At 40.2% G+C, this 26,695-nt stretch overlaps 1 protein-coding gene across 6 annotated transcripts in view; it reads left to right on the top strand.

Moving 5' to 3' along the window:
* Nucleotides 1-26,695, top strand: part of LOC145449686 (rho guanine nucleotide exchange factor 1-like) — a 35,929-nt gene that overhangs the window by 1,278 nt on the left and 7,956 nt on the right. Inside the window, exons 2-24 of one of the 6 annotated variants that reach the window (XM_080328093.1) lie at nucleotides 5,672-5,716; nucleotides 5,887-5,960; nucleotides 6,098-6,193; nucleotides 6,360-6,409; nucleotides 6,509-6,566; nucleotides 7,305-7,423; nucleotides 9,186-9,260; nucleotides 10,477-10,578; nucleotides 11,252-11,324; nucleotides 12,517-12,560; nucleotides 13,524-13,724; nucleotides 15,342-15,416; nucleotides 16,742-16,849; nucleotides 16,917-17,018; nucleotides 17,080-17,122; nucleotides 17,751-17,833; nucleotides 17,891-18,081; nucleotides 18,710-18,815; nucleotides 19,264-19,384; nucleotides 19,529-19,631; nucleotides 21,047-21,109; nucleotides 23,864-24,086; nucleotides 25,099-25,275. In XM_080328093.1, the coding sequence (XP_080184219.1) occupies nucleotides 5,672-5,716; nucleotides 5,887-5,960; nucleotides 6,098-6,193; nucleotides 6,360-6,409; nucleotides 6,509-6,566; nucleotides 7,305-7,423; nucleotides 9,186-9,260; nucleotides 10,477-10,578; nucleotides 11,252-11,324; nucleotides 12,517-12,560; nucleotides 13,524-13,724; nucleotides 15,342-15,416; nucleotides 16,742-16,849; nucleotides 16,917-17,018; nucleotides 17,080-17,122; nucleotides 17,751-17,833; nucleotides 17,891-18,081; nucleotides 18,710-18,815; nucleotides 19,264-19,384; nucleotides 19,529-19,631; nucleotides 21,047-21,109; nucleotides 23,864-24,086; nucleotides 25,099-25,275 (2,332 nt within the window). Of the gene's footprint in view, nucleotides 1-5,671; nucleotides 5,717-5,886; nucleotides 5,961-6,097; nucleotides 6,194-6,359; nucleotides 6,410-6,508; nucleotides 6,567-6,694; nucleotides 6,976-7,304; nucleotides 7,424-9,185; nucleotides 9,261-10,476; nucleotides 10,579-11,251; nucleotides 11,325-12,516; nucleotides 12,561-13,523; nucleotides 13,725-15,341; nucleotides 15,417-16,741; nucleotides 16,850-16,916; nucleotides 17,019-17,079; nucleotides 17,123-17,750; nucleotides 17,834-17,890; nucleotides 18,082-18,709; nucleotides 18,816-19,263; nucleotides 19,385-19,459; nucleotides 19,632-21,046; nucleotides 21,110-23,863; nucleotides 24,087-25,098; nucleotides 25,276-26,695 lie in introns of those variants that run through there. The other 5 variants (XM_080328092.1, XM_080328094.1, XM_080328095.1 and 2 more) reach the window with 5 other exon arrangements.

The following is a 26,695-nucleotide window of genomic DNA, read 5'->3' as shown; positions in this document are numbered from 1 at the left end:
AACACAGAAGTTCTGTTCAGAGATATCGGTGTTTGTTCAATAAAGTTCCTAAACTACCGTGTGGCTTCGACTTCTTTCTATCTTGCACTTGTGTCAAAAGTACGGCCCGCGGGCCACATCCGTTTCATCCGACTCTCGGAGTAATTGTAAGTTAATAGAAAAAGTCTTGCATTATCCACTCCAGCATCTTTCTAATAAAAGTTGAGATTTTCAGTAAGAAATACTTTCATATCAGTAGGCCTAATCCCTTTAGACAAAATGTTGAAAAGGATCTTTTCATATACGACAATGCCGCGTCACAACTAAAACAAAGGGAGAAATAGGCCGACTCTATCGTCGTAGGAGCCAGTTTTGGCTCTTTATAACTGTGGGCTTTCAATCGGTATATTACCGTATTTTTGCGAATTCCATCGTCTGCAAATAAAGGTGTTGCTAGAATAGAGCTATGATTCGTGATATAATGCATGGGACTACTACATATCGGCCTGATAATAAAGTATTCCAGGGAAACACGTAGGTATCAATTCGTAAGTAAACCAGGAAATATAAAAATAAAGTGTTAACAGCACCTGCTCCTATGCACTATGCATGAAATAGTCCCAAGCCATGATGTCTCAATTTGACATCAATAATAGTATGTCATATCGACAACACCTTTACCCTAATCATGATGCATAGTCTTGTACTCGTATGTCTCGCTCTACAGTCGTAATTGCAATCGCAAATCAAACTATCTGCTATCGTTGATGCTAAGGACCATGTCCAGCATTTCTTCGTCCAAATTTTACAATTCATGTAATACAATATATATATATATAAATGTGTGTTTGGATTTTTAAGTTGCTTGGTTATGTCTATATGTAGCATAGGTTCCTAACCAGGGGTCCGAATCACGAAGCCAAAATTATTTTACGAGCCACCAAAAAATGGAATATGGTTAGATTTTACTTAAATCCAAAATTATTTTCGATGCACGCACGACCTCATGTCAACGGTCGATATAATTTTAAAATAGGTAGCCTACCATCAGAAGTTGCGTTTGAAATAGAAAGGGGGTGCGAGAAATTTTACTGAAAGCTCAAGCGGTACGGGCGTTGAAAAGTTCAAGAAGGACTGATCTATATTGAAAATAGCTAGTCTTGTTATGAAATTCCTGAAAATTTACGCAGTGTCTGTCATTGTATTTTAGCGCATTCCAAATAGATGCCATTAGTTGTGTTTTTTTAGGCAGCAAACGACCAAATGTTGTACCTTGCAGACCTCTCAATCCAATAATCCAATATATAGCGTGTCTTCGCATCGGTCAGCTTATTTGTTTGACTCAACAAATTTTCTGTACATATAGTTGCACCTGTCTTCGATCGGCATTAAGTTATGGCTACTTCTCCAAGGTAATTCGAACCCCAGCACAGGATTTTGATTGACATTTAACATTCTCCAAAAATATTTAACATTGACTCGATATTACTAAATTATATTCCATGCTAACAAATAAAATAGATCACTGTTATTTCAGAACTACAAAATTCAATCATATTCGACCCAAATGCAGCCTATTCTCTTCACTTGGATGTTTTGCCGACTAAATTTAATTGTAATTGTCGGGGGAGCAATCGTTAAATACTGGCAGCGTTAAATTCAATAGCTAGCAGCGGCACAAAATGTGTCAGTTTGGCTTGACGATCGCCCTTTGTCGCCATTTCTGTATCTATAAATTTCCGAAGGCAGTTGACATGACTTTTGTACAAAAAAAATTATATGCAACAAAATCCACCCGAGCGCCATCTCACTCATTCATTCAACATAAACTTGACGCTAACGAATTCACACAGCAGAAGTTACCATTCCGATAAACCGAAGATGCCGCACAATAAGTCGAACTGGTACAGGCACCACTGATTTCATTCATTCAGTGGAACGCAATAAGACTATTTCACTAGGGTAGGGTGGGGGAACTTGAGTAGGTGGGGGAATTTGAGTACATTCGACTAAAACTTTTGCTTTCTAAACATATCAGCTTCAAATTCATCAGTTCTGCATTTATTCATTAGCTCACTATGTCAGCTCTAGATGAGACTAATAACCATTCTTATCAAAGGCAGATTATAGCTTCCATGTGGAATTGAAAGTTTAGAATTTTTTTTTTCATTTTTTACACCATTTTTCAACTTCCTTGCAGACAGCATAAAAATTGTCGTTGCATATCTAAATATTGCTCAAGTTTGTGATAGTTGATCATACTACAAGGTATGATAATGCATTTTGTCAATGGTGGTAAGAGTAAGTTTTAATTTGAAGAATATTTTTTTGGGGTAATTTGGGTATAGTATAAATTTGGTATGGGGTAAATTGAGTACACTATTGAACGAGGACTTTCTTTGTTGCACCATCATCAGAGAGGTTGTACATTAGGGCTGTTCAAAAATAACCTTTTTTCCTGAATCTTGCAGGTTACTGGATTAAATCGTTAGGTTGCCTTGAAAAACGACGCACACCAAATCTGAATTCATTCCAACCAATATTCGCGGATTTCGCAGAGTTTGAAAATTTTGAATTTGCCTAAAAATGCAAAAAAAATTTTTTTTCAAATTTTCCTTCCAATCTTATGAAATTGTTGCGCTGTCTTCAAAAATGATGGAAAACAAATTTGACTCAATTCCAAGCTGCAGAAGCGGAGTTATTCAAGTTTTTTGATGATCATTCTGGGATGATCCACCAATCAAGGATAATCCCAGAATTATCAAAGAAAAACTGAAATAACTCCACTTCTACGGCTTCGAATTGAGTCAAATTTGTTTTGCATCGTTTTTGAAGACAGCGCAACAATTTCATGTGGTTGGCATAAAAATTTGAAAATTTTTTTTATTTTCTTATTTCCAGGCAAATTCAAAATTTTCAAACTCTACGAAATCCGCGAATATTGGTTGGAATGAATTCAAATTTGGTGTGCGTCGTTTTTCAAGGCAACCTAACGATTTAATCAAGTAACCAGCAAAATTCAGGAAAAAAGATTATTTTTGAACAGCCCTATTGTACATACTCTTTTGAATCTTGTTATGTTGATTTTGTTACATAATTAGAGAGTTAAAACAGTAACAGACATGATCAGGTAATATAAGAAGAAGCGAACCCCTAAATATGTACCACAGGAATTGGATCAGGCTGTCAAAGAAAGTATGGTAAGACAGGAAAGAGCTGTTATAATAGAGTCTGGAAAGAATCTCTATGAAACACTCCTAAGAAAGCTAACTAGAGCAACACAGAAAATGGTAGCCCCAACAGCAAGAATCAGTTGAAGTGACGAAATGAAAAGTTTGACTCAGGCTATTACTACAGTAGTCTCTCAAGTAATGAAAAGAGAAACCAGAAATGACATAGTTATGCCAAAAGGAGGCATGTTCATTTGTTCTGGTCATAACTGGTGAGGTGCTGACATCAGAAGAAAGCATGGCCAGACTTTAAGATGAAGAGAATGTATGAAAGCTTAAATGCAAGAGGTCAAAACTGCAATGAAGCTGTGGTCAGTGACCATGATGAGCAGGAAGTAGCCACTCAAAATACAGTTCTGAGATGGACTTAGGGGAGTTGAAACACTTCAGGCTGTTCAGAAAGAGGATATGAAGGAGCTGGTCTGGCTGGTTATACAATACAGACAAATAAAGTTTCTGGGGCAGGTAGGAAATATGATGGGAGGCGGTGAAACATTCGAACATAATTTTTTGTTTGATTTGAATATAGCAGCCAGTTGCATATTTTCCTATCCCTCAAACATTGATGTTGAGAACATTTTCTATTTCATTCAATTAAGTAATTTCAAAGTGAAAGCAGCAACTTCAGAAAGAAGAGGGATTCTCGAATTTGATATGAATGTAAACAATTGGTGAAAATTTGAAATCGAATTATTTCGTTCAGCTGTTCCTTAACTGAAAAGTTTCTGTTTAAGCAGCTATGTAACAGATCTTGTTCCAGTATCTTTTTTAAAAACCTGTAAATATACTCAGTTTGCCCATACAATGGGTCATTCGGGTATAACATAGGGATAAGGCTGGCTTGAAGTGCAATTTGAACAGTATACTCAATTTTCCCACAAAATTGGGGTAAATTGAGTATACTAATTTGTAAAATAAAAATCACAATATTTTTTACTGTGAGCAGATTGAATCTTCAATTGATTTGCAACTGAAAATTCAAGCATACAATGTAACAAATATCAACCAAACACCTTTTTACTGGACAGTTTATGAAAATGACAGCTGCCCGAACTTGAAAATACACTCAAATTCCCCCACCCCACCCTATCGAATACGACCGTACCGGAACTCCGGTATTTGGCCAACCTGCAGCGAGTGTTGCCTAAAATGCCTACAGTTGGCTGCTCTGCCATGAAAATCAACACTTCAGTCTGGTTGGGCGTTATCTTAAATTTGAGTGCCGATTCGAACACATTTGAGTGTCAGTATACTTTTTGGCGTGATTTGAGTAACGAAATGGTTGCTGAGTAGAGAATCGCTACTCAGCAGAGGAATTGGGCTCCACCCACACACTAGTTCTTGCCTTGCTAACCCAGACTTGTTACATTGATTTTGTATAATCATACACCCTCTTCTTCCATATATGTTAGTATGGCTGTTTTGTTTGCACCTTTCTATATCTACTTTTCTGTTTACTATGGTTTTTGATTCTGTACCATTGTAGGTCAAGGAGGTGTGCTATCAATCTACTTTATTTAGCTGCTTAGCTGCTTAGCTTTTTCCTATCCTTTTATGATTAACATTTACTAGGTGCTTTCAATCTATAAAATATATAAGACTAAATTTGAGCTATATCTGCTTTTTTATTGTTAGTATCATCATTATCATGCATTTGATGTCATTAAATATATATACCATGCTAAGATTTAATGTTTTTCGCTGCCAGTTTGAACACTGAAACTTTTTAGTCTGCACCCTGATATGTCTCCCAATTCATATTTAAGACATTTGACTGGTATACATCATAATGTGATTGAAAATATGTGTATTTAGTATTGCTGCGCACTTATTCGTTGATATGTTCTTGGACCTAATTGTGCTATACTAAGATGTGTTATGGTGATGACAATGAATTGTCAATAATTCATGCCCAATCGAATTAGGTTGTTGAGTCATCGACAAAATTAAGCAACCCATTCAATTGATTTGGTTATGAAAGTTGATATCGTCTTCCTGAAGCAAATTCAATGTCACTCACAAGATTAGCCTTGACCCATCAAACGTCTAGAAGTATGTGAATTCAAGTAATAGATGTGTAGTCAGGTTTCCTGTCTCCAACCAAAGTATGGTATAAAAATACTTGCATCACAATCACAACCTTTCAGATGTTGAAAGGTTACAATTCACCAAGTGACTGAATGTGAAAACGATACGAAAGAGTACTATAATTTGAACAATGACGTCAATTTGATCGTTTCAGAACCGGCAAAATATGAACTTTCTGCCGATGCCTTCATTTGCCTATGCCACGGCAGCAGCACCATTGAATTATTGATAGGCCTGCCACGAAATATTTGGAACTCAATGTGGAAATATCTCACTTATCTTTCATGTGGGCCTTTGTAAAATGATGATGCCAGGACCCTCTATTATGATGACTATCCTTTCCGGCACCAATCAGATTTGCTTTATTTTTACAGGATGAGCAGCAGAAGGGACAAGCATGGCGGACCTAAAGAATACAGGTTCATATTGTTTGTGGTCGTTTTACATTTACGGAGTTGACTTACTATCGCACTACTATACCTACATATACATATACCTAGTGTACATTCCTATGTACCCGCCTTGATTAATGGTTAATTTTCAGTATGCATGATTAATTCATTATATTTTAATTGTGAATTACTTATAGGATATCAAAAGCGGACATCGGTGGTCCTGTTATCAAAGAAGCAAAATTGCCTTCGGAAAAAATGGAACAGCGAGGTATAGCACTTCAGCTTGCTACTTTCAAATGCTCGTTGCGAATAATAATATGATATCATAACGTTACCAATAATGCTGCTGAGTGTTCCCTGAACTGTTAACGCATTCATTCTCTTGATTCCTTATTATATGCACAGTTATTCTCCGTTGTGTCGTGATAAAAAAAGATGAAAAGGGATTCGGACTAACGGTCAGCGGAGACAATCCGGTTTATGTACAATCAGTCAAAGAGCGTAAGTTTGTCAGTTTGTGTTCCCGCCTATGAATTATGTTTATGGTTGATGCGTTTATAATATTCCGCTCATGTTTAAAGCATTACGCTCTTATCAAGTCGTTCACTTATCCGAAGGTAACAATTGCAATACGCATCATATGTTAATTATATCACTTTTTATGCAGATGGCGCTGCTATGATGGCAGGTGTACTGCAGGGTGATCGTATATACAAGGTAAGACACGGAATGAAAAGTGTGACTGCCCTTCGAAAGGCGTGCTGTCGTCAATCGGTCGTTTTGTTATCACAGTACTCAGTTGTGGTTTCTTTCTAGGTAAACGGGATCAACGTTATCGAATCCAACCATATTGAAGTGGTAAAGCTTATCAAAGGTCAGTTTGAAAGTAAACTATTTAGGGGAGGGTCTGCTTTTATAATGGCTGTCGCCATTTCTTTTTCCTTGAAATTTTAATTGAGATTGCGTACCGTTGGTGTGGTGCGTGTCGCAGATATATTTCCACGTTTGATTTCAATAGTTTGGTAATCGCGAAGGAAGTTGTTTGGAATGACACGGGCTGCTCGTTGCTCGATGCTGTGACGTAGCCGCATTCATACGAGAAAACTGTCACTTTAGCAAACAGGAAATGTGGAAAGGCTCTCGCTTGTGTCTCTCGCAAAACTAGATGGCAGTAGTGCCGGTGCTGGCTAAGGCGAATGAGTGTTGGGAATCCCCATTCCTAGTATTTTAGCAGTCATCTCAGCGATAGGCTGTTGTGTCGGTTATCATGGAAAGTTTTAAAGGTATCTATGTTGTAAATTTTAATTTGCAGTCGCTTTAAAATCGTGTTGGTGTCACCAGAATTAGTCACAGATTAATGTATTACTCCTGGATGGTTAGAAAATATATGTATCCTGGTGTTATTTGCTTCTAATTGTATTTGCATCCTTGCGTAATGTGACTTGATCACTGTATCGATAGCTGCGCGTATTTCATGTTTTTCCCTTTGTTAATTTCAAGTTTGTGTGGACAATACAACGTCAAGTTTCTCTGATCCTTTTGTGCTGAATGCCATACCTAAAAATTCTCAAAATAAATGTGTCGACTATATCATATTGTGCTTTGGTTTCAGCCGAGAACCACGTTACATTGACGCTGTTCAGTCCGAATGCTTCGCCGGAAGAGAGTAGGCCTAGTGGACCAATGCAAGAACTTCCACCATTACCAGTTACACGTCCGATATCCACACCGGTAGGCTGACTTGTGATTGTTACGCATATTCTGTTATGGTCCGAATCTATGTAGTGATTTTCTGCCGGCCCCATGTACTGCTTGATGGCAAGATAAGGAGAGGAGATGTATAAAGACAAAATGCACCTTAGTAGGGGCACAAAATATGCTGATGATTTAGACCTTAGTATTAGCACAATTTTGGTGGTCGACAGCTGTATGCAGGAATCCCTGTTTTATTTTGACATTCTGTTCTGTGTGTAGTTCTCCATTGCTTCACACCTGAGATCGCCCTCATGTTGTCGCTGTACTATCAGAGTAGCTTATGCCCGTGTCCTGGCCCTGGTTAACATTGAAACAATGTGACAAACCTAACATAACCAAACCATGGCAAAAAAAGAAACTTTTACAATAACTTGATTTTCTCAATATTTTAAAAATGGACGTAAGCTACTTTGATTCGACGATACGGAAGAAGCTCTGTTGATGAATAGATGGAGCTTGTTTTCATCACAAAGTCAATTAGGGGGAAAACTGTTCTACGTGATCTGAAAGCCTTTACTACGCTGATTCCTTACACCTCCATGAATTTTTAATTTTGTTGTGACTAGAAATGAATGGCTGAACAACGAATAGCGTCCGCGCCTGCATGCGGGCTTGGAACTGCCTAAAATTTATTATGATTGCATTGATGAGGATATGTGATGGAAACTTTTTTCATTCCTAAGCCGGGGTTTGCCTACGTAACATCTCTTTTATATCCTGTTCTGTCGCTCTGATATCAAAATAAGAGTTGTGATACCAACCAAAATTGGATCATGAATGTTGTTGATACATGGCCTTTCTCTTGTTTTGACGATCCAAAACCTGACATCTGCGTCAGCAATTTTGATGTTGGTAAAGTGATTATATAAATGTGCTGTGATTAAATGTTGACACCATAATAAATTCTCTCTGTATCTCCCCCCCCCCTCGTAATGATGTCAATCGTAACGTGGCTGGAAATCAAAGTGTAAAAATATTTCGATTTTCACCCACTTTTTTGTAACTATGAGAATGTCACTGTCTTGACTTAAGCCTCCAGGGTATCTTCGATCCACTTGAAAATGTTAGTGCAGTAACCTACTTAGTGTTAATACTTGTAAGGTCTGATGTGGCTCTTTGCGAGTACAGACACTGCCTACTTATGCTCCTGCATTTGTTTACATGTTTCGGATATTCTGTCCCTGAGATATGGATGGTTGCATACTTTGCGTATGCTGAAACTCTATCTAACCGGTTATTTGTCGCGTTCCGCTATCTGATGAGATATAGCAGCGTGGTCTTGATGTAATCAAAAGTGTGGGATTTTTCTCCAATAATTTCGTTATAGGAAAATCTTTGATTGTGGAAGGAATTGATATTTTGAGTCAATCTATATTCACAACTCACCCTTTGTGTATCGTGTTGCTAGGGACATTAGATTCTCAGACTTCGCACACTGTATAACGTTTGGAGATTGTATAGTCGGCCTCAAACATGTTGCTTGAAAGTTTAAATAGAAAATCCTGACAACCGGCAAAAAGAATAAATAGTGTGCTGGTAAGAATGAAATTCTTGCATCAATGACTCTAATTGTTTAGTGTAGTTCACACAGAATGCCGGTATTGAAACACACTATTCACCGTTTTTGTGATTTTTATACGAGTATGTACATTCACTGCTTTCTGGGAATATATTTATACTTTCATATTTTGCGAGCGTGAAATTGTCTGGCGATTGTTACCAATCGGTTTTGTTGCAGGTTTCAGATCCCCTTCACGACGTGAAAGTAGAAACAATCAAAAAGATGTTGGAATCTGAGAAAGAAGAAGTTGAAGTGAGCAAAGTTTTTAATATTTCTATTATGCTATCACTGTGTTTACCATTTTTTGCTTGATCAAACGCATAAATACAATTCACATGCTTTGATAACGCACTGGTGGTGTGTCTTTCACGTTGTGTTCCTGGATTTTTTATAACTAAGGCAAATTGGTACATAAATTGATGACACCCAGCTCCAAATTGAGAAAACCACTTCTTATTTAAGGATAGTCGGTCAGTAAGCTGTAATGAGCTGTGGTTTATTCCACTATGGGACAGTCTGAGCTGCCACTCTGTGACACTAACATTAGTTCTAAGGATAGTTGTCGTACGAAACGGTGTAGTTACAATGCAATGATAATCGATGAGAAAATACAGCATCTAACTACAAGTAGGCATGATTATTGTGACACAGCAATGGGTTGTGAAGATGATGTAATGCGCTTTGTACATCACACAATGTTCACGCAAGAGGATGTTAAATATGACGGTGTTGACTTGATTGCAAATTTATGCATTGTCCCTGCAGTAAGTAATGCATACCGGTAGTGCGTCAGCGCACCGTTTCACTTATTATATATACGTGAGTGAAGCTTTTGTAAACTAATGACTTTGCTTTGAGAGTTGTCCTACCCGTTTCGTAACACAAATACATTGCCGCAACAGTATTCCAACTAGTGTTCTGAATGAATTAATCGTTGAATGATTATTTGCCTCTGATTGACCTTTTACATTTGCATGCCTCATTTCGTGCCGTTGAAATATGTATCAGAATTCATACCAGTGGTACATTATGTGTTCGTGTCCATCACATCTTCGATTCAAGCCAATTCATATTGGTTGCTTACCTGTGTGGCTGGGTGGATTGAGTACATTCCATGGAGTACCAGTGCCACCCAAGCTCAATTTCGTACCGCTTCTATAACTGCGATTAAAGTCATATTGAACTGCCCTTGTCAAAGGCAGTGGGGTATGTCAAAAAGCGGTACCACTAACTACTGTGATATTTTCTAGGTAGCTCTTGGCGTTTCAAGTAGTGAAATCAATCGGCTGCTACTATCAGATTCCAAATCATCTCAAACTGTTCGCGGTCTGATATCTAGTTGCCAGCTATTAGCTATGCGTTTGTTGGATGGTCAAAAGCCCGAAATCAGCTTGCGTTTTCTTATATTTAGCTTTTCGTTTGCGTTCGTTTGTGCATGTGTTTAAGTTGAATTTGATTTTGAACAAAGCGTATCAAGGAGGAATATGCGAGAAATCCAGATAAGAAGTTACTGGAGGATCTGGCCGGCGCCCAGAAGCTGCAACAGGACTTGGAGAAGCAGTTGTGGAAGGTGGTAACAGCGAATGATACCTGAATTCGATAATCCGATACGTTAGACCTAAACCGGATCTCTATTCGGGGGTTACTTATTCTCGTACAGAAGGCTTCAGGCACATTAAAGATAGCATAGTATGTTGGAAACTTTGGTTTCCACTTTGAGCCTAAATACCCGCGCAACTGCGATATTTCTGTGAAATATTGTGACCAAGGCCGTGTACGTTAGTTCAATGTATTTGCAGAGGTAGGACTGGTACCTAGTGAGTGCAGCACCAAGCATTGGTGCTTTTCTCTGTCCGCCCCCACCCATCAAATATGCTTCTCACTCAAATATCATCGCTGGCACATCACTTCGAGTCACAAACCAGCCATTACTTGTGATGTGCGGCCTAGAAAACGTTATTCATCATAATCATCACTTCCTCCCATGCTGTATTGACCCCATGCCGTCACTTGCCTGACATCAATGTCAGTTTGATCGTGTTGAGTTGAGTCCTGCATTCTCCACTCGCATGTTTCACTTATTTTGTATCTCATATCGAGCATTATTCACGTGTCGAAGTGTTACTTGAAGACCTCGTTTTGTGCATGACTTTTTCTTGTGTTCTCCGCTGAATGATAGATTTTTCTCGGCTGCATCTGTTGTAGGCTCAGTACCTACATGCTGATATAAGTCTTATACGCAGGTTGAAAGCTCGAGGCAGCTGAAACTGGCAAATATGCCTCCAAGCAATCATGTGACAGGATCTGTCAGCATGGGTGAGTTGACGTGCTATATATGTATTCAAACTTGACCTCTTGAAGCCGCCCCTGTACTGGAATGCCAAGTGCTGTAATTTTTCCTGCATCATATCACAATTAAAACTGCCTTATCAATCTTTTAGATAACATGTTCTCGAACGCTGGTCCGCGTCTACCTTCTGCCCGGACCGCCAAATATATTTCCATTTTATTCTCAATTGCAGAATACATGAGGTTGCAGGCTTGTCCATTAATTTAAAAAACGAAACACCAAATTTTAAACAGATTTAAAATTTACAACGTAATTGGAAGTCTTTCTGTCGGGATATAGAGTTCAGTAAGTATACTATATAGAAGTATACTAGGTACTTGTACACTGTACAATATGACACGACACTGCAAGTTTTGCAACAAACTGTCTAAAATTTGCTTACAACTCGTGTAGGGCCAGTAATATCAGAAAGCCAAGAAGACTTTCAAACAAAAGTTGACATATTTGACAGTTTGGTGAAGTTTGACAGTGCAATAGAATCTAGCAAACAGCGAAGTCGAGTTGGTGATTTTAACCTTGCAGAAACTGCAACAGAACCACGAAAACCAGACGTATCGGTGTAGTATCAAAAATACATTTAATTAAAGCTTCAGTTCTTCGTCCTGTAATTACACTCTGGATTGATTAACAACTGTTATTGAGCCAGTAAGGGGGTGGACCTGTAAAACTTCAAAACAAGGACCGCTGAACCTTCAAAAACCTAAATTTACCCAAAATTCGATTACGACAAATGCATGTAGCTTGAATAAAGAAATGCTTCTTTGTTATTTGCTATAGCCTCTGCCAAGTGTCAGTTGATTGCACTGTCGAAATTTGACGAAGTTTGATTAAAAGTGTCTGTGGCTTTCCCGTATAGCTTGTCCGAAACAAGTTGTAGGCTACTTTTACACAGTTTCTTATAACACCTGCACCATTGTGACACGCTCCCAAAATAGACCATGAACTCGCTATATTGCGACAATATACAAAAATATATTCCCAACTTTTAAATCAATTTAAAATTTGACATCTTTTTCATGGACAAGCGCCCAACTTCTTGCATTTTGTAATTGTGATATCAAATTCTATTATATCTGGCAGGAAACTTGCCACGAACCGGCGGTTTAGAACCACTGGTCTACGTCATTGAAACTTGAATTTGACAATTTATTTTCGCAGATGAACCAGAATTATTTTTTAACGAAGAACAGGGTAATCTTGAGGTAAGTTCCCCTACTTTTTTTCTTGTGTGTATAATAATCACCTGGACTTGAAATAAGCTGTTTACTAGTCAGTCCGGCTGGGTAGTTGCCTGTTATAGATTATAAATCGATCTAACCTCGTTTTATGCTTCGTCAACCGAATCAGCGTTTTGTCAGAGTCTTACTTCCTGTGTTTCATGTGCGTTTGAGAAGTTGTTGTTTTAGTTATTCAGTGTAGACTTTGATGCTGACTTAGCAGTCTGCCGTCTTCTATCAGCCCAGTGTCAACATCGATCAACTTTATATTGACTCGAACGTCGGGCCAATCCCAGTTTCCGACGGGCTCGCCATGTTTAGAATTGATTTCCACAAGATGTCACCCAGGATCAGTCATTTCTACGGCGTTCTTTGCACACATGAACTGTCCGAAGTTATTTTCAGTTAGCTGAAATACCAGGTTGCGTTGTTGATTTATTGCATTTTTGCTGTCCGAGGTTATACTGAACATTTTGGTTAACCATTTATTTGACATATAAGACAGCGCGTCGCAGCCAGCGGATAAGTGAGGGAATCACATTGTGTTACTTTGCTCTAGGCTGGAGATCAAATATGTCAAAGTAAACATCAGTCTCGAGTGCCAACCCCACAGATCGATTTGATTAATATGAGGCTGTTATGAATCTTAGGGTCGTGCCCGAGGATTCCGAGTAATTATTAACTTTGGTAGGGTAATTTAGTTCTGTTATCGTGCCATGGTTTGCTTTTATTGTTCGACTTTCGAGAGATATCAGTTTCGTCGTGCTATCAGCGCTGTAGCTATCTATTGGTGTGTCGTAACGGAAAAGTATGGCTTTTGACAAATTTAGAGTAAGACCGAAATCAATGGCGGATATAAGTGTAAATGGGACTTTGCTGCCTGATTGCAACCCGACACCATACCACAAAATGAATCGAGACTTTAACCATGGCACTGTGAGGAAACAGGCTTGGTCAGCCGACTCGGATACGCAGGAGCCCGACGAACGCGAGAAAGTACAGCTCAGCTCCAGTTTTAGCATCCCGTTTGAGAGGAAGGGCTCAAGGAGATACCCCGCGAGAAGCGTCAGCTTTTCAGACAAGTCCTCTGCCGGTACGGAGAAAGGAAGTGTTAGGATTACAAGACAACGGTCCAAGGCGATACGCAAGGTTTGTAAAGCTGTAATCGCCCGTCTTTTCCTGTACTTTCTTAGAACTGGCTTGTCTATTTTTACGAAGCTATTGGTGGTTTAGACAATTTTATGTGATTTTCAAATACTCTGCCATAAATGTAGGGAGTTGTATCGGAAAAAATGTTTGACCTTAGTTTGGAATAATGGAAGGTAGTTTCAACTATGATGTAACTTCTGAGACTGTGACATCATAATGTTAACGAGTGCGTCTGGACCCAACTTAGTGTTCTGTTGGGAAAGTGTGATGTAGAAGGAAAACATTGCGTTATAATGTGAGTGCATCCATGCCTAAATAGAAATAGTTGAAACTAATGGTTTTAGTTGGTAACTCTATTGGTATCTTGTACTAGATAGCGGGTATTTGCATGGAAATCGAATGCCAGACAGATTCATGAATAATATCAAGTTTGGAAGTATTTGGATGTGTAGTAGTGAAAGGCATTCTCTGGTATCTCTCTGTGTCCAAACTGGTGTTGACTAGTAATTTCATGTTGGGTTTTGTACCCGTAAATTTGCATGACACTTCCAATGACAGGTTAAGCTGCACATGGATAAACACCTGCTTTAGTGCCAATTACTGAATTTGAGCAATATGAAATTCAGTAGGAATCTTACTATGGAATCGTGTGATAGACTGATGACACTGACTTTTAACAAGATATATGAGGAAATGAGATGAGAAAAATAGCGAATTTGACCTAAATTTGTTAATGAAATCCAAAGTCTGTTTCTCCTTTATCGTTGTTGTTGGTCTTCTGTTGTGATGTGTAGCCTGGTGTTCCACTTCATGTCTGTATTGCATGGAGAGAAACGTCAAACAATGTAAAATGTAGAAAATCTAGCAATACAAACAGCATCTTCTCTATAAAAATGATATATTGTAATGAGAAAAGTGCTTTGTATTCACCGAGTGATTCTCTAGCTCCTGTCCAGTAGATGTTTTTATAACAAGAGCAGCTGTACAATGCACACATACAATGTAGGCTACGTGTATTTGACAAATTGTGTAGGCCTACGGTACTGGTACCTTACTTGTATTCGATAAAATGTAGATGTATGTTTCTCTCACCCCATACTTTTGCTTGTCAATCGGTTCTGTGTACTACCGTGGCATTCTCCGAACAATTCATCAATTTGGAGATAACAGACCGAAGAATATTTTTTTTGTCTTGATCAACAGCTGTTGTTTGATACATGCAACCAAGCTAGCGGCAGCATCAAATAGATGCATCATGATTTAAATATTGTTGTTGTTGTTTCAACACGCAATGAATTACCTTGCGGGATTGTGGCTGTTTGTAATAGACTATAGTCAAATCGGAATGTTGTTTATGCAACTGCCCTGTGATGGATATTTATCTGCAATCTTATCCCACTGAAAGCGAAAGTAGTTGCAGCAGTTGCATACATACCCTTTACAATGAAATAGTGTCTTCAAACTTTAATAACCCTGACCGAAGAGAGTAACAGATTATGTGTGTTGTTAGTGTAATAGGTCAAGTTTTGCCTTACTCGTTAACAAGCATCCATCTGCCATAACATTTCTGTACCGGTGATGATTTAGTGACATGTAAAAATTGCCGTTATTTTTTAGAAATCACGAGACCCAACCAAAGCGACCAAGCCTATTATCAATTTTGAAGACGAAGAGTTAGCAGAAGAGTCATCGGTTAGTTCAAAATTTGAAATCAATCTAATCACCTGGCTAGGTAGAGTAAGTCATTGTTGTGTGGTTAGGTGTAAATCTCAATCTAAAACAAGAGTAGTGAAAATTGCAAATCTGTTTTGAAATTGACAATTCAAGGTATCTGACTGCACCATTTTTGAATGTATTGATAAGCATTGCCAGTGGAATGGCATCCCGACCATCACCACAAGGAACTTAAGGCATAAATCCATTGGCATGTGTGTCTGTAGACTTCGTTAGGTTGTAAAAGGTCATTGATTGATGTCAGAATCCTGCGTGGGCCATTATTTATTCACACGCAAACGCATTTTTATTGCGTTGCGTCTGATATTTGCGCACTTGAGGATTGCCCTTTGAAATTAAATTTCAAGTGATGAATGCCGAGATTTGACATTCTTCGATAAATGTCTGGTGTTGGTCAAAGTATAATACTGAATTCATAATAGCCCTTCTTGACCAACTCTTGCGTCTACAGTGCTTCTTATTGTAAAACAATCTATTGGCTGTAAAATTGTTTAGTTGATTTTTCATACACTTATTGGATTCATTCCTGTATGATAGACGTGGAAGGCTAGGGTTTTCATCATTAGAGCTCTAGAAAAAGAGAGAAAATGTCTCTCGATCAAATGTTTCGATTATACTCTTTAATATCCCCTAAAGTGGACCGAAAATGTTTTTAACATAAATTTGTGTTTTATTATAGAATGTTTCCATTGGCATATTGGCATATTTTAATTTTGACCTGATCAAGATATGTGATCTCTGATTTGATACACATCAATTCCAACTTCTCTAGACAAGCATTAATTGATTATATATATATAAGTGGTCTTGGTTTTTGATTGTCTCGTCACCACAATGTATCATTGCAAATAGAAGTATGGTCATGATTTCCAAGCTAAAAAGGTTAGTAGCCTATTTTATGCCAAGAAGTAGTAGAAGTCTACAATCAAGACCGCTTCAGTAAGTGGTGCAGGTAGGCAACACTCTGAAAAAGTTGAAGTTCTTTGTCACTTACCCCACCTCTGATCCAAATGAATGTGGACAATTTTGTGACACAACATCTTTTCACCCCCGTATTTCTCCCCAGCCAGATAAAACAGATGTGTCCAAGTCTATGTTTTACCGACCTTAGCCTCCTACGATATTGAAAAAGTCATTACACTCTCTAAAAACACGTTCGACAGCTTTCACCATGGTATGCCTATGATGCCTAAGTTATGCGGTGTCCACTGTCCACCCCTCAGGCCTGTCATGACGGGTGTCGTCAGGACTTACTCAAACTCTTTTTCCTGCTCCATTTACAGCCGCAGAATCACGGACCATTTTTAGACTTCAACCAACTGAAGACGAAACACGCCCACGCCGCAGTGTTTTTAAACTATGTTTTTCACTCACACGACCCATCGCATCTGGTTTGTTTTTGTTACATAAACAGCGTCTGGCCGCTATGACACTGAACGATTCCCGTTATTAATTCAGTTGCTGGTGCTGATGACGGAAATATATCGTCAAACTTCGACGACGAAGGAATTGTATAAGTTGGCGGACAATATCATCAAGACTTATTTGATGGAAAACGCGGTGAGACGTTTGTGCTTTGCGCGTGCAAGTCGCCATTGTGTAACTCCTGTCTCTGTTTTAGCCTTTAAAAGTGCCCTTGGATGAAGGTATCGCCAAAAGCACAGGTGCGTTGACAGAAGCGAGACAGTTGTCATTGCGGGTTGTTTTTGTCGGTAGGCCTACAATGCAGATGGCGTGATTGAGTAAAACACAACCACTCGAATAAGTAGAGCAAGCAGGCGAAACCTGCTAGAGTACTCTGAACAAGTAGATGTACTGTATTACTAGCCCCCTCTGGATAGAAGCAACAGTGAATGCATTCGCTTTGATGTTGTCGATCAGTTTTACCAATTTCGTGTCGTGCACGACCACCCAATTTTAGATGTCAACCCAATGTGGTCACCGGGAGAGGGTATGCTAAGTTATTCATCTTTATCAAACGGTGCTGCTTTACGAGGTGCTTGAACGCATGACTTTAAATGCGTGAGCTGCTGTTGTACCGTTACCTGTGTGTTGTTGTATGTCGTCCGCGAGTCCGTTCACTTGTTATTACGTGTTTACGTAACAACAACAAAATTCTATCTATATCTCACATTCGGTTAACCGCAAAGCAGCTTGGAGTCGAATAAATTTGGCAATATCAATATATAGTTTATTGCGATATTGAAGTATTGTGAGTCTGTTTAAAGTTGCAAATGTGCAAAGTGTTATGTCAGAACTCTGATTTTATGCTGTCTGTTCTTTTTTTTTCAGTCGATAATTGCCAATCACGCAGTTTATCAGACGACGCCCTGCGATCATTGTTCGATCCTGTCGCCCAGCACGCTTTAAAAACGGTACGACGCCAACATTAACTGTTGGTACTCGGTTTTCAATCACTACTTCTCGTTTAGGTCAAAAGCCAACTGGAACAATACTGCAGCACGCGGGACAAGGGGTTAAGTAACTGCTACGGCGAAGACAAAGTAATGTTCCCTTTGGCCGACGGTCAAGTGGTGAAAGTGGTGGACGACATCGTCTCGCCGCTACTGCACGATCTGGCGCAGCTGCAGACCGGCGCCGACGAATCGGAATCTCAAAAAACGTAACGTGGATCTAGTGCCTCCTATTAGGGCTGGGTACAATGATTCGTATATGAAGAGAGTATTAATTGTAACGATTCTGGTTGAGTTGTGAGATAATAAGCACTGAAATTACACCCACTTGCAAGTGTGATGTATTTCATCGACAATGATTATAGCTTCGATACTTTCTTCTCGCCATAGAAGCCTTGAAACCAACCCAGCAACCTAGAAACTGTAGTACAAGGCTGCGCACGTTGGCGGAAGCGACGTTACTGGGAAATAGCAGCATTGTCTTAGAAGTGATGTAAAATAGGCATAGTCAAAAAATACAAAATTACCTTCATTGGCAATACTTTTGTTTACGGCTGTAGAAAAGTTACATATTTGAGCTTTATTCGGAATCAAATTATCGCTGCTTTGAGAGCCAAATAGAATATGATTCTGGTTTTTCGAAAGTAGTGGATTGATGCGCGTTCCAAATTGCCATGTAAAAATCAATGCCCCAATTGTTTCTCTTGCCGCAGTCCCGGTACGACCAGCTCTGTCCGTGTACTGTGTACAATTTTTATGCTGTTCTTGCTGTTTATGTGACGATACCGGCGTGCCGCTTCAAATTGCACAATCAACTCGAATCCTAATGTTTTTCAGGAGCGCAAAGACGGACGCGTTGGAAAGATTGCTAACTTATTGGACTGGTAAGAAGAAGAGCAAAATAACGTCGCGAATCGGATCCATGCTACGTCCTAACCGTCCTGTAAGATTCCTTTCGATGTTCTTGTCGGTTTTCTCCTGCAGTGTGAAATGTCATTTTACCACTTGTTTTGACGTTCGTTTTGATGCGTATTTACATATAGGTTTCCGTACCAAATCAACGCTACTGTACTCTCTCTTGACTTCTCATCAACGTTCGTAACATAATCTGTATTTAGATCACTTTCGTAATATCTCATATGGTAAAAGTAGTTATCGGCGGTACTCCATTAGTAGTAGAAGTAATGTGTTGAATTTCTGCTCAAGTTCAAGTCGAAGTAGCTACGGCATTTCCAAGTTACTAATGTAAGTGTCGAGTAGCAGTAAAAGTAGTCTAAAATAGCGACCACTTGGTGGTGCAAATAGGCAAACTTAGTACTCCAAAAAAGTAGATGCACTTTGTTTCCGACCACCTCTGTGTAATATACTGTAATATATTGTACACCTTTTAGGCATACACCCCTCGGCCTTGGTCCTCGGCCAGCATGGAATCCATGCTCGAAGACTCGAAACAGAGACACAGCAAATTAAGGATGATGAAGAGGCCAAAATCGAGCAAAGACCCCGTCGGCGGTGAGTCGCACGCGTTTTGTGTTTCGCTTTTGTTTTGTTTCATTACGATTGCATGCATGCGCACCCCCTGGGTAGGATTGTTCTCGTCCACAAACGCTCTGATTGCGTCCGCGTCATCGATTGTCAACCCATCCAACCTTCTAGACATCAGCAACGACGCCGGTAACGCGACGTTGCAAAAATCGCACGATTCGTTGAACGCCGCTTCCGACAACGAAGACAAGCACGCAGGCTCGAAAGATTTAAGGTGAGGGCTTTAGCTGCCTGATGTGGGTTGGACTTGGTAACTCAAGTAACGATTTCTGATTTCTGTGATTCTTCTGTATCTTGCAACACAAATTTTTGATCTTGTATGGTGGCTATTTGATATACCCGAAGTTGCTATGTCATGATCATGGATCAAAAACTTGGAACGGCCAAAAACTTCCAACTGGTTTTAACCACCACAAAATTTGTAAACTGATGAGTAAAATGTTCATTTTTTATTCTCTGTCGCTCAGTCCTAATCACGGCCTCAGTGCCAACAATAGGCACAAAATGTGGACACCAATCAAACTTAAGGACAAATCTTAGAAATGAGGACATTGTAGCTTTATAAGGGCGTAGTTTATTTTTGTCCTTGATGTTTTTGCGGCATGTACACCGACTCATGATAAGACATCGCCCTTCAAAATAAGGACAAATCTGAGAAATAAGGACGGTATGGCAACCATAGATATACCAAGCACTTGCCGATAACAAATCACCGCGCTCTGACGTATTGCTGGAGTTCACGGATTGTCAGAGCAAATTTGAACCTCTGGATACGATTCATTGACACGTAATCAATCATTGTGCCCATACATAGTTGGTAACTCAACCATGCGGTGTTGTACTAGGTATGACGTCATAATATAGTAGTCGAGTACTGGACTCAGATACGAATCCAGGCGAGTCCTAGCGTACTCGTCCGGCCCTAGTGACGAGACATGATTTGATTCGTACTTTTCAAATTTTGTTAGAGTTTGCTTTCATAAGCAACCGTTTACGGGGCTATGCCATGTTTTATGCTTCCACACCTTGGTATTTTAACCATCCTAGTAAACAAATAGTCGATGGGGCAAAGTTCACGAGACCCGGAGGCAAACAAGATCCAGCTCAGGCACAGTGGTTTGCAAACATGTTTTTTTTCGGCGTGTCTCTGGGGCAGTTGTCTGAGAGTCTAGGTCGGTTTCTTGCTGGCCGTCGTAAGGTTTTGAGTTCATTCTTTTGGGAAAGTTGTGATGTCACGTTAGTCTCAACCACCATTTACCATATTCCACGCTTGCCGAATGTGCGTTAACAGCGCTTTGCGGTTGGGTTCATCGTAACACCAAAGGCAAACATTTTTGCTGTAGCCCTGGCTGTTGTCTGTATCAGAGAGCCAAGACTAGGTTGGTGTTACATGGGACCAATAAGTAAGATGAAGCTCCAGCCATTTCATTCAGCCCTACTTTTGTCTGTACTGTAGTCCCTTGTACTCTTTTGTATTAACGAAAATCCGCTAATAGCGCACAGCTGAATTTGACGACTTCGGTAAACAGAGGTATATCCTTCGTCGTGGATTAATGGCCGGTCGTAGCTGATACCATAATCGCTCACGGGGCAATATTGACCTGGACGGACCTGATGTTTGTTTTGTAGGAGCGAAAAGTCAATACGAAGAAATACAGACGGGGAATTTGACAACGCGGACAATGACTCGAGGTATGAGACTTCAAATATCGCGGCTGTTTGCGAAACAAGCATAGTAAATGCTGTATTATCTCTTTTCTCACGACTTGCGCCGTACAATAGCACACTCGGTTAGTCCCTTGTTTCATTCCATACGACGGCAATACATCTTTTCGGACTCGATAATATAATCTTAAACAAATTTTCCATAGCTACAAGATGCTGAACTTGATGTAGACTATTGGACGTCTGGATCCCTCATGGCAGTCTGCTTTCTAACAACAAAGGCTGTAGACCAGTGGTTCCCAACGTGGGCGATATCGCCCCCCAGGGGGCGATTTGGCGGTCTAGGGGGGTGAAAATAACAAAGGGGGCGATAGGGGGGCGAAAACGGACGAAGGGGGCGATAGGGGGCCAAAACAACGAAGGGGGCGATGGCGGGTTGAGACGGCTATATTAGAGTCGGGACCGTAACTACCGCACCCCAAACCCCCAAATTGGGGGTGGGGGGCCCGAACTCGAAGGTGGGCAAAAATTATTTAGTGAATTAACATAAATTGTAGAGTACTTTTTTAAAACTTCATGCAATTTTTTCAAAAAATTTTCGCGCTGCGCGCGATTTTATATTTTCATTCATCTTGACTTTGGGGTACCCGACTACCCGTCCCCTAACAAAAATACGCATGATTTATTGAAATGGATGACTTTGGCGTCAGCCATTACTGCGCCACGACGTACCATAAGACATATGAAGTTAGAGGCCATGTAACATGCGACTCCGAGAAGTGTGCCAGAACGATCAGCAGCGAGAAGACCTTGGCCGTAAAGGAATGCCCTTGTGCTGACCGAAAACTTCGATATATATACATATATGTTTAATTGTCTACATGTGCCTCGATGGCTGGCGTCGAATGTTCTTGTCTTGGCGACCTTAACCCTACAGGACAATCCCGCAAAGATTAAATTATTTGCCTGTTAAGAAATAATAATTTGAAATCATGTGCGTCTTTTAGATTGGTACGTTTTGACGATTTCCAGATCTTCTGACATAGCAGATATAGGAGGTCACGAGATAGCATCACGGAACGAAGTCAATATAACAACGATTTCGCCTAATTTCGTGACAAAAGCGACCAACGTGATGGGGGTCGGTTTATCACCCTATTGGAGCCCAAGACCAAAGTTTTTTTGGGGGGCCTTACAAAGTGCTGTTTCGTTCCTGCCAACAGGTATACGCCCGAAGATGTTTAATTATTATTTAGGGGTGACCTACCTTTTCCAACACACCACACTCAGCTCTACCGGTAAATATGATTGCGTGAGCAGAAAGAGGATGAAAGAATTGATAGCAATATATATGCAATTCCCGACCATATTGACTGATTCAAACATGAATTATATAAATTTGTGGCACTTCGCGTGTTTAGGCAAAATACGGTGACTCACCAAACAGTACATGAAATAGGGTATAGCTGATATGTAGCGAAAAAAGCCCACTGGCTGACGGGGGGTTTGAGGAGGTTTATCCCCCTATCGGGCCAAAGACCCACGTTTTAGGGGGTGACAAAGTGCTGCTTTTCGGTTCCCAATATTTGGGGGGCGATGATCGGTGTGGAGCTTCAAAAGGGGGTGATGAGTCGAAAAAGGTTGGGAACCACTGCTGTAGACAGTGGAAAAAAGGGGGCACTTTGAGACGATTGAGGGGTTTTTCAAATTCTCTATAAATTCACTTGCGTGGCACCCATCTAGCAGGATTTAATGTACATAACACAATGCAACGATCAGGTAATTATGATTGCGTTGATGAGGTTATGCATATATGGAGCCCAGTTATATTAAAATATAACTCCACTATTGTATGCTTGGTTTGCTTATCTAATTATTAAAATTGAAATGCGCCTGCCAGAGATGTTGGATTTTTCTTATCATGAATATTTCACAAATCGTGATGTTCACGGAGGAATCCTTATTCTCTGAGAGAGAAAAATAGTTTCTGTTGACCGATGAGGGAAAAAACGTACGAATTTGCGATACAAAACTATGCTTAATCGGTGTCGACTAGTAGGCCTACCAGTGATATGATCATGATGAGCTTCGTGTTACTGGTGTAATGCAATGTTTTGTATAAAAGAGAGAAGGAAAAATGTTATTTTGACTGCATCCGGAAGTTTGTATTGGAAATTACGCATCTATCCAATGAAAGCTTTCTCGTCTTAAGGGTAACAAAAAACGATTCAAGACCAAGTTTAATCGCATTTATTTGATTTAATGGTGCTCGTTCAACATTTACGGGCAACGAGTACATGCACGACGCACGTTACCCATATCGACCGACTTTATTCTCCAGAACGGATATTAGTTGTCTTCCCGGACCACAGATAACGTAATCATTATCAGAGATTCTATTTTCATCCGCTCAAGACACATAATGTAGGTACAATGTCACAATGTGATAAATGAGACAATGCGTTACGATAAAGTCAAAACGACCAAGTGCGGCTGATCGATCAAAGACCTTGGCCTACTGGTGTAATGCCCTATGTAACAGTGTTTGATTTTGATCTCTTAACGCTTCCTCACTCTCATTCAATTTCTTGTATTGGTCCTATATCGGGTCTTTCTCTGGGCTTTTTTTCTGTAATTTTCTGACGAATTTCAAGATATAGCCTTAACTTTTGCGCTTTTTTAAAATTTAACAGTCGGGAGCGCCGCGAAAGTTTTCAAACCTTATTTCGAAATCCATATTTCCGCCGTTTTGAAGTTACTTGAAATCACCGTTTATTCCAGAGCGGAATCCGAAGCGGCCGAGTTGACTCCGGAAGCCATCTTGAAAGAATTGTACCGGACTCATCCCGAATTCGACATCGCCCCCGAGTCCTCGTGGACGGCCAACGCGCCGCGTCACATCGTGAAGCACCTCGACAAGAAGGAGGGCAAGCGTCAAGAAATCATCAACGAGCTGCTGCAAACGGAACAACATCACGTTCGCGATCTGCAAATTCTCTCCGTGGTGAGTTTTTCACCTGGCGGTTTGGGTGAATTTGACGTCGCGACAGAATTGTGTGCGGCTGCATGATCATTCGCTGTGAAACAAGGATATTCGTCGCGGCCGACTGGAGATTCTGAAATGCTGAAAACAAGAAGCAGTCAGTCAGAGTTCTTCTTTTACATTGTACTCCTGTATATTATTTGCCTGCATGTGCTACTTTAATTTTATCTAATTGAGAAGTCGATATATATATATGCTTCTGACATAGTTCCTTTTCTACTTACCAGTGTTTCAGGCAACACTACTTAGTTTTCGTGCTTTGCACCTTGAAAAATGAAAAGTAGTTATGGGAATAAGTTTGCATCACTTGCTGTATCACGTTGCACTAATAAAGGCTATTGTTTTTGATTGATGTGTATCAGAAGTATAGCTAACCAAATATCGTAGGTAATAGCTGTCTGAATAATTAACTACAAGAAGTCCTGTTGCTTGTCGTATTAAGTTCTTAGCCCGATATACTCAATACAATACGGTTTATTCAGCGTTAATGCAAGTAGTTTCAGCGTATCGAGTCTCATACAATTATCTTGAAACATGGTGTTTTATACTCGAAGTAAATTACTACAGGATGTAATATTCCAATGCCAAATATGGAGCAATAACGCACTTCATTATACATTTCATGGGTGGACGATCATAGGATAACGGTAATTGAATATATTTTCGAAGATCATACCTGTGTAGTGTCATTTTGTGTTGGTCGCAATGACGCATCTCACAATTTCGAATCAACCACCTCTGATTTACTGCTAAGAGTATGCCCCACCTCAACCAAACCTGCTTTTTAAAAATTACTCTAGGACACTTCATACCTTCTACTTACACTTTACGTAGTTTTAAGCTGTCTTGCTACTCCTACCAACTACTGTGACCACATCTGCTAAATCTACTGGCTCGTATGTCAGGAAAATAACGGAATATAATCTGCATTTTCATCTGCGCCTTTACGAGTGACCGTGTAACTTTTCTTCAGCTGTTCTACACGCGCATGAAAGAGGAAGGCGGCTTGCAGCCGGAAGAGTTGGCGATCGTCTTTCCGAATCTTCACGAAATCCTCGAAATGCATCAAAAGCTCAAGGACGGCTTCATCGGTTTGAAAAAGAACGACGGCTTCGTCATCAAGGAAGTCGGACCCGTGTTGCGGGAAATGGTAAGTCGACGTTTTACGGTGGTGGTCACTTTTGACACGGTTAATACGGTCGGGAAAATCAAGTACCTGAATGATTTGGGTAGTTCAAATCATAGGCGCTGAACTCAGGTATGCTAGGTATGCCGCGCATACCTAGAAATTTTTTTGGGTATGCGGCATACCCAGAATTCGGCTAGGCCTGTAACTAACTGGCTGGTGAATTGATCGCTTTAAAATTAGGCAATGTATTTCGTACTGCTGCTGAACGCTTAAGCAAATCAGTAGCAATGCATTCAGGCGCATAGCAAAATCCCGTCCTTTTGAAATGACCATTCTGACGCTAATATTCAGTTGCAATTCAGTAAGTCGTCGTATTTTATCAGTGTTGTGCGCGGCCACGGTCAATTAACGAGAGGCTTGTTTCCAATTAGCGAGAATGTTTGTGCACAATGTAACGCAACGCGATCTCGCGCTGAGATGATTGCGAAGTCATTGATTGCCGCGCGCTCTGCAATCGTCGCTGGCCTGAGTTATGGCGCTTCCATCAAGCCTAGTTCCGCTGACTTGAAGAATCGCATCTGGATTAGGCCCGGTGCGCATTATACCATCGCTGGCCTGCACAAGATACCATCGTTGGCCTACACAATTGCGTGTGCACTAGGCCCGTTACGAAATCTATCATCGCTAGCCTAACGATCGCGTCTCGTGCCTAGAATGCTTTGGCTCTTTGGATTGTGATGAAAGATTGACATCGAATGTGCGACGGTGCGTACATGCGTACTTGATTTCCGCTAATACTTAAACATAACCATCAGAAGATGTGTCTCAAGGTTTGAGTTACTAAAGATGTCAATTTCTATTGAGCGAAATGCGGCGGTTGTCATCTCCTGCGGTGTCGGTCGGAATATGATATCTGATGCGCCGGCCGAAACTGTCGCGTTTTCTGTGATTGTGATGTAAGACTGGCTCAGACATTGAACATTGACGGAATTTATTGAAATACATACTGATTGTGAACAGACAGCGGCGTAATTGATTTTGATTAACGCTAATACTAAACAGAACGATCAGAAAATGTCTTGCAGGCTCTTGATATCGAAACTTTTGACTCCCCTGAAATCAGAGTGACTAATGAATAGTTTATTAGCCGTTGCCAAAGATGCGTAATCGTTTGTTCTCGAGGCGAGTGATTGAAATCTCCTGATTATCGGCGCGCGTGTTGGCGAATATGTTGCGGGAGATTGCGAACTCGCTAATTGACTGCATAGTCGGACTCGCTAGTAATCTTAAAGTAGCGTGATGTGTCGTAGTAGTGTCGAGTATTACGTGCGACTCCGTTACACAATGATGCTGATCCGATCGATGTATTATCGGCATTGGTGCATGTACTCAACCATATTAAACTGATGCTACCTTGGTAAATTTGAAATGAATTCAATCA

The sequence above is a fragment of the Botryllus schlosseri genome, chromosome 11, assembly GCF_051294905.1.
Source record: "Botryllus schlosseri isolate E-star chromosome 11, Bs_hap1, whole genome shotgun sequence".
NCBI classification, from domain to species: Eukaryota; Metazoa; Chordata; class Ascidiacea; order Stolidobranchia; family Styelidae; genus Botryllus; species Botryllus schlosseri.
Note: the sequence above shows the minus strand (reverse complement) of the source record. Positions and strands in the feature narration are given on the sequence as shown.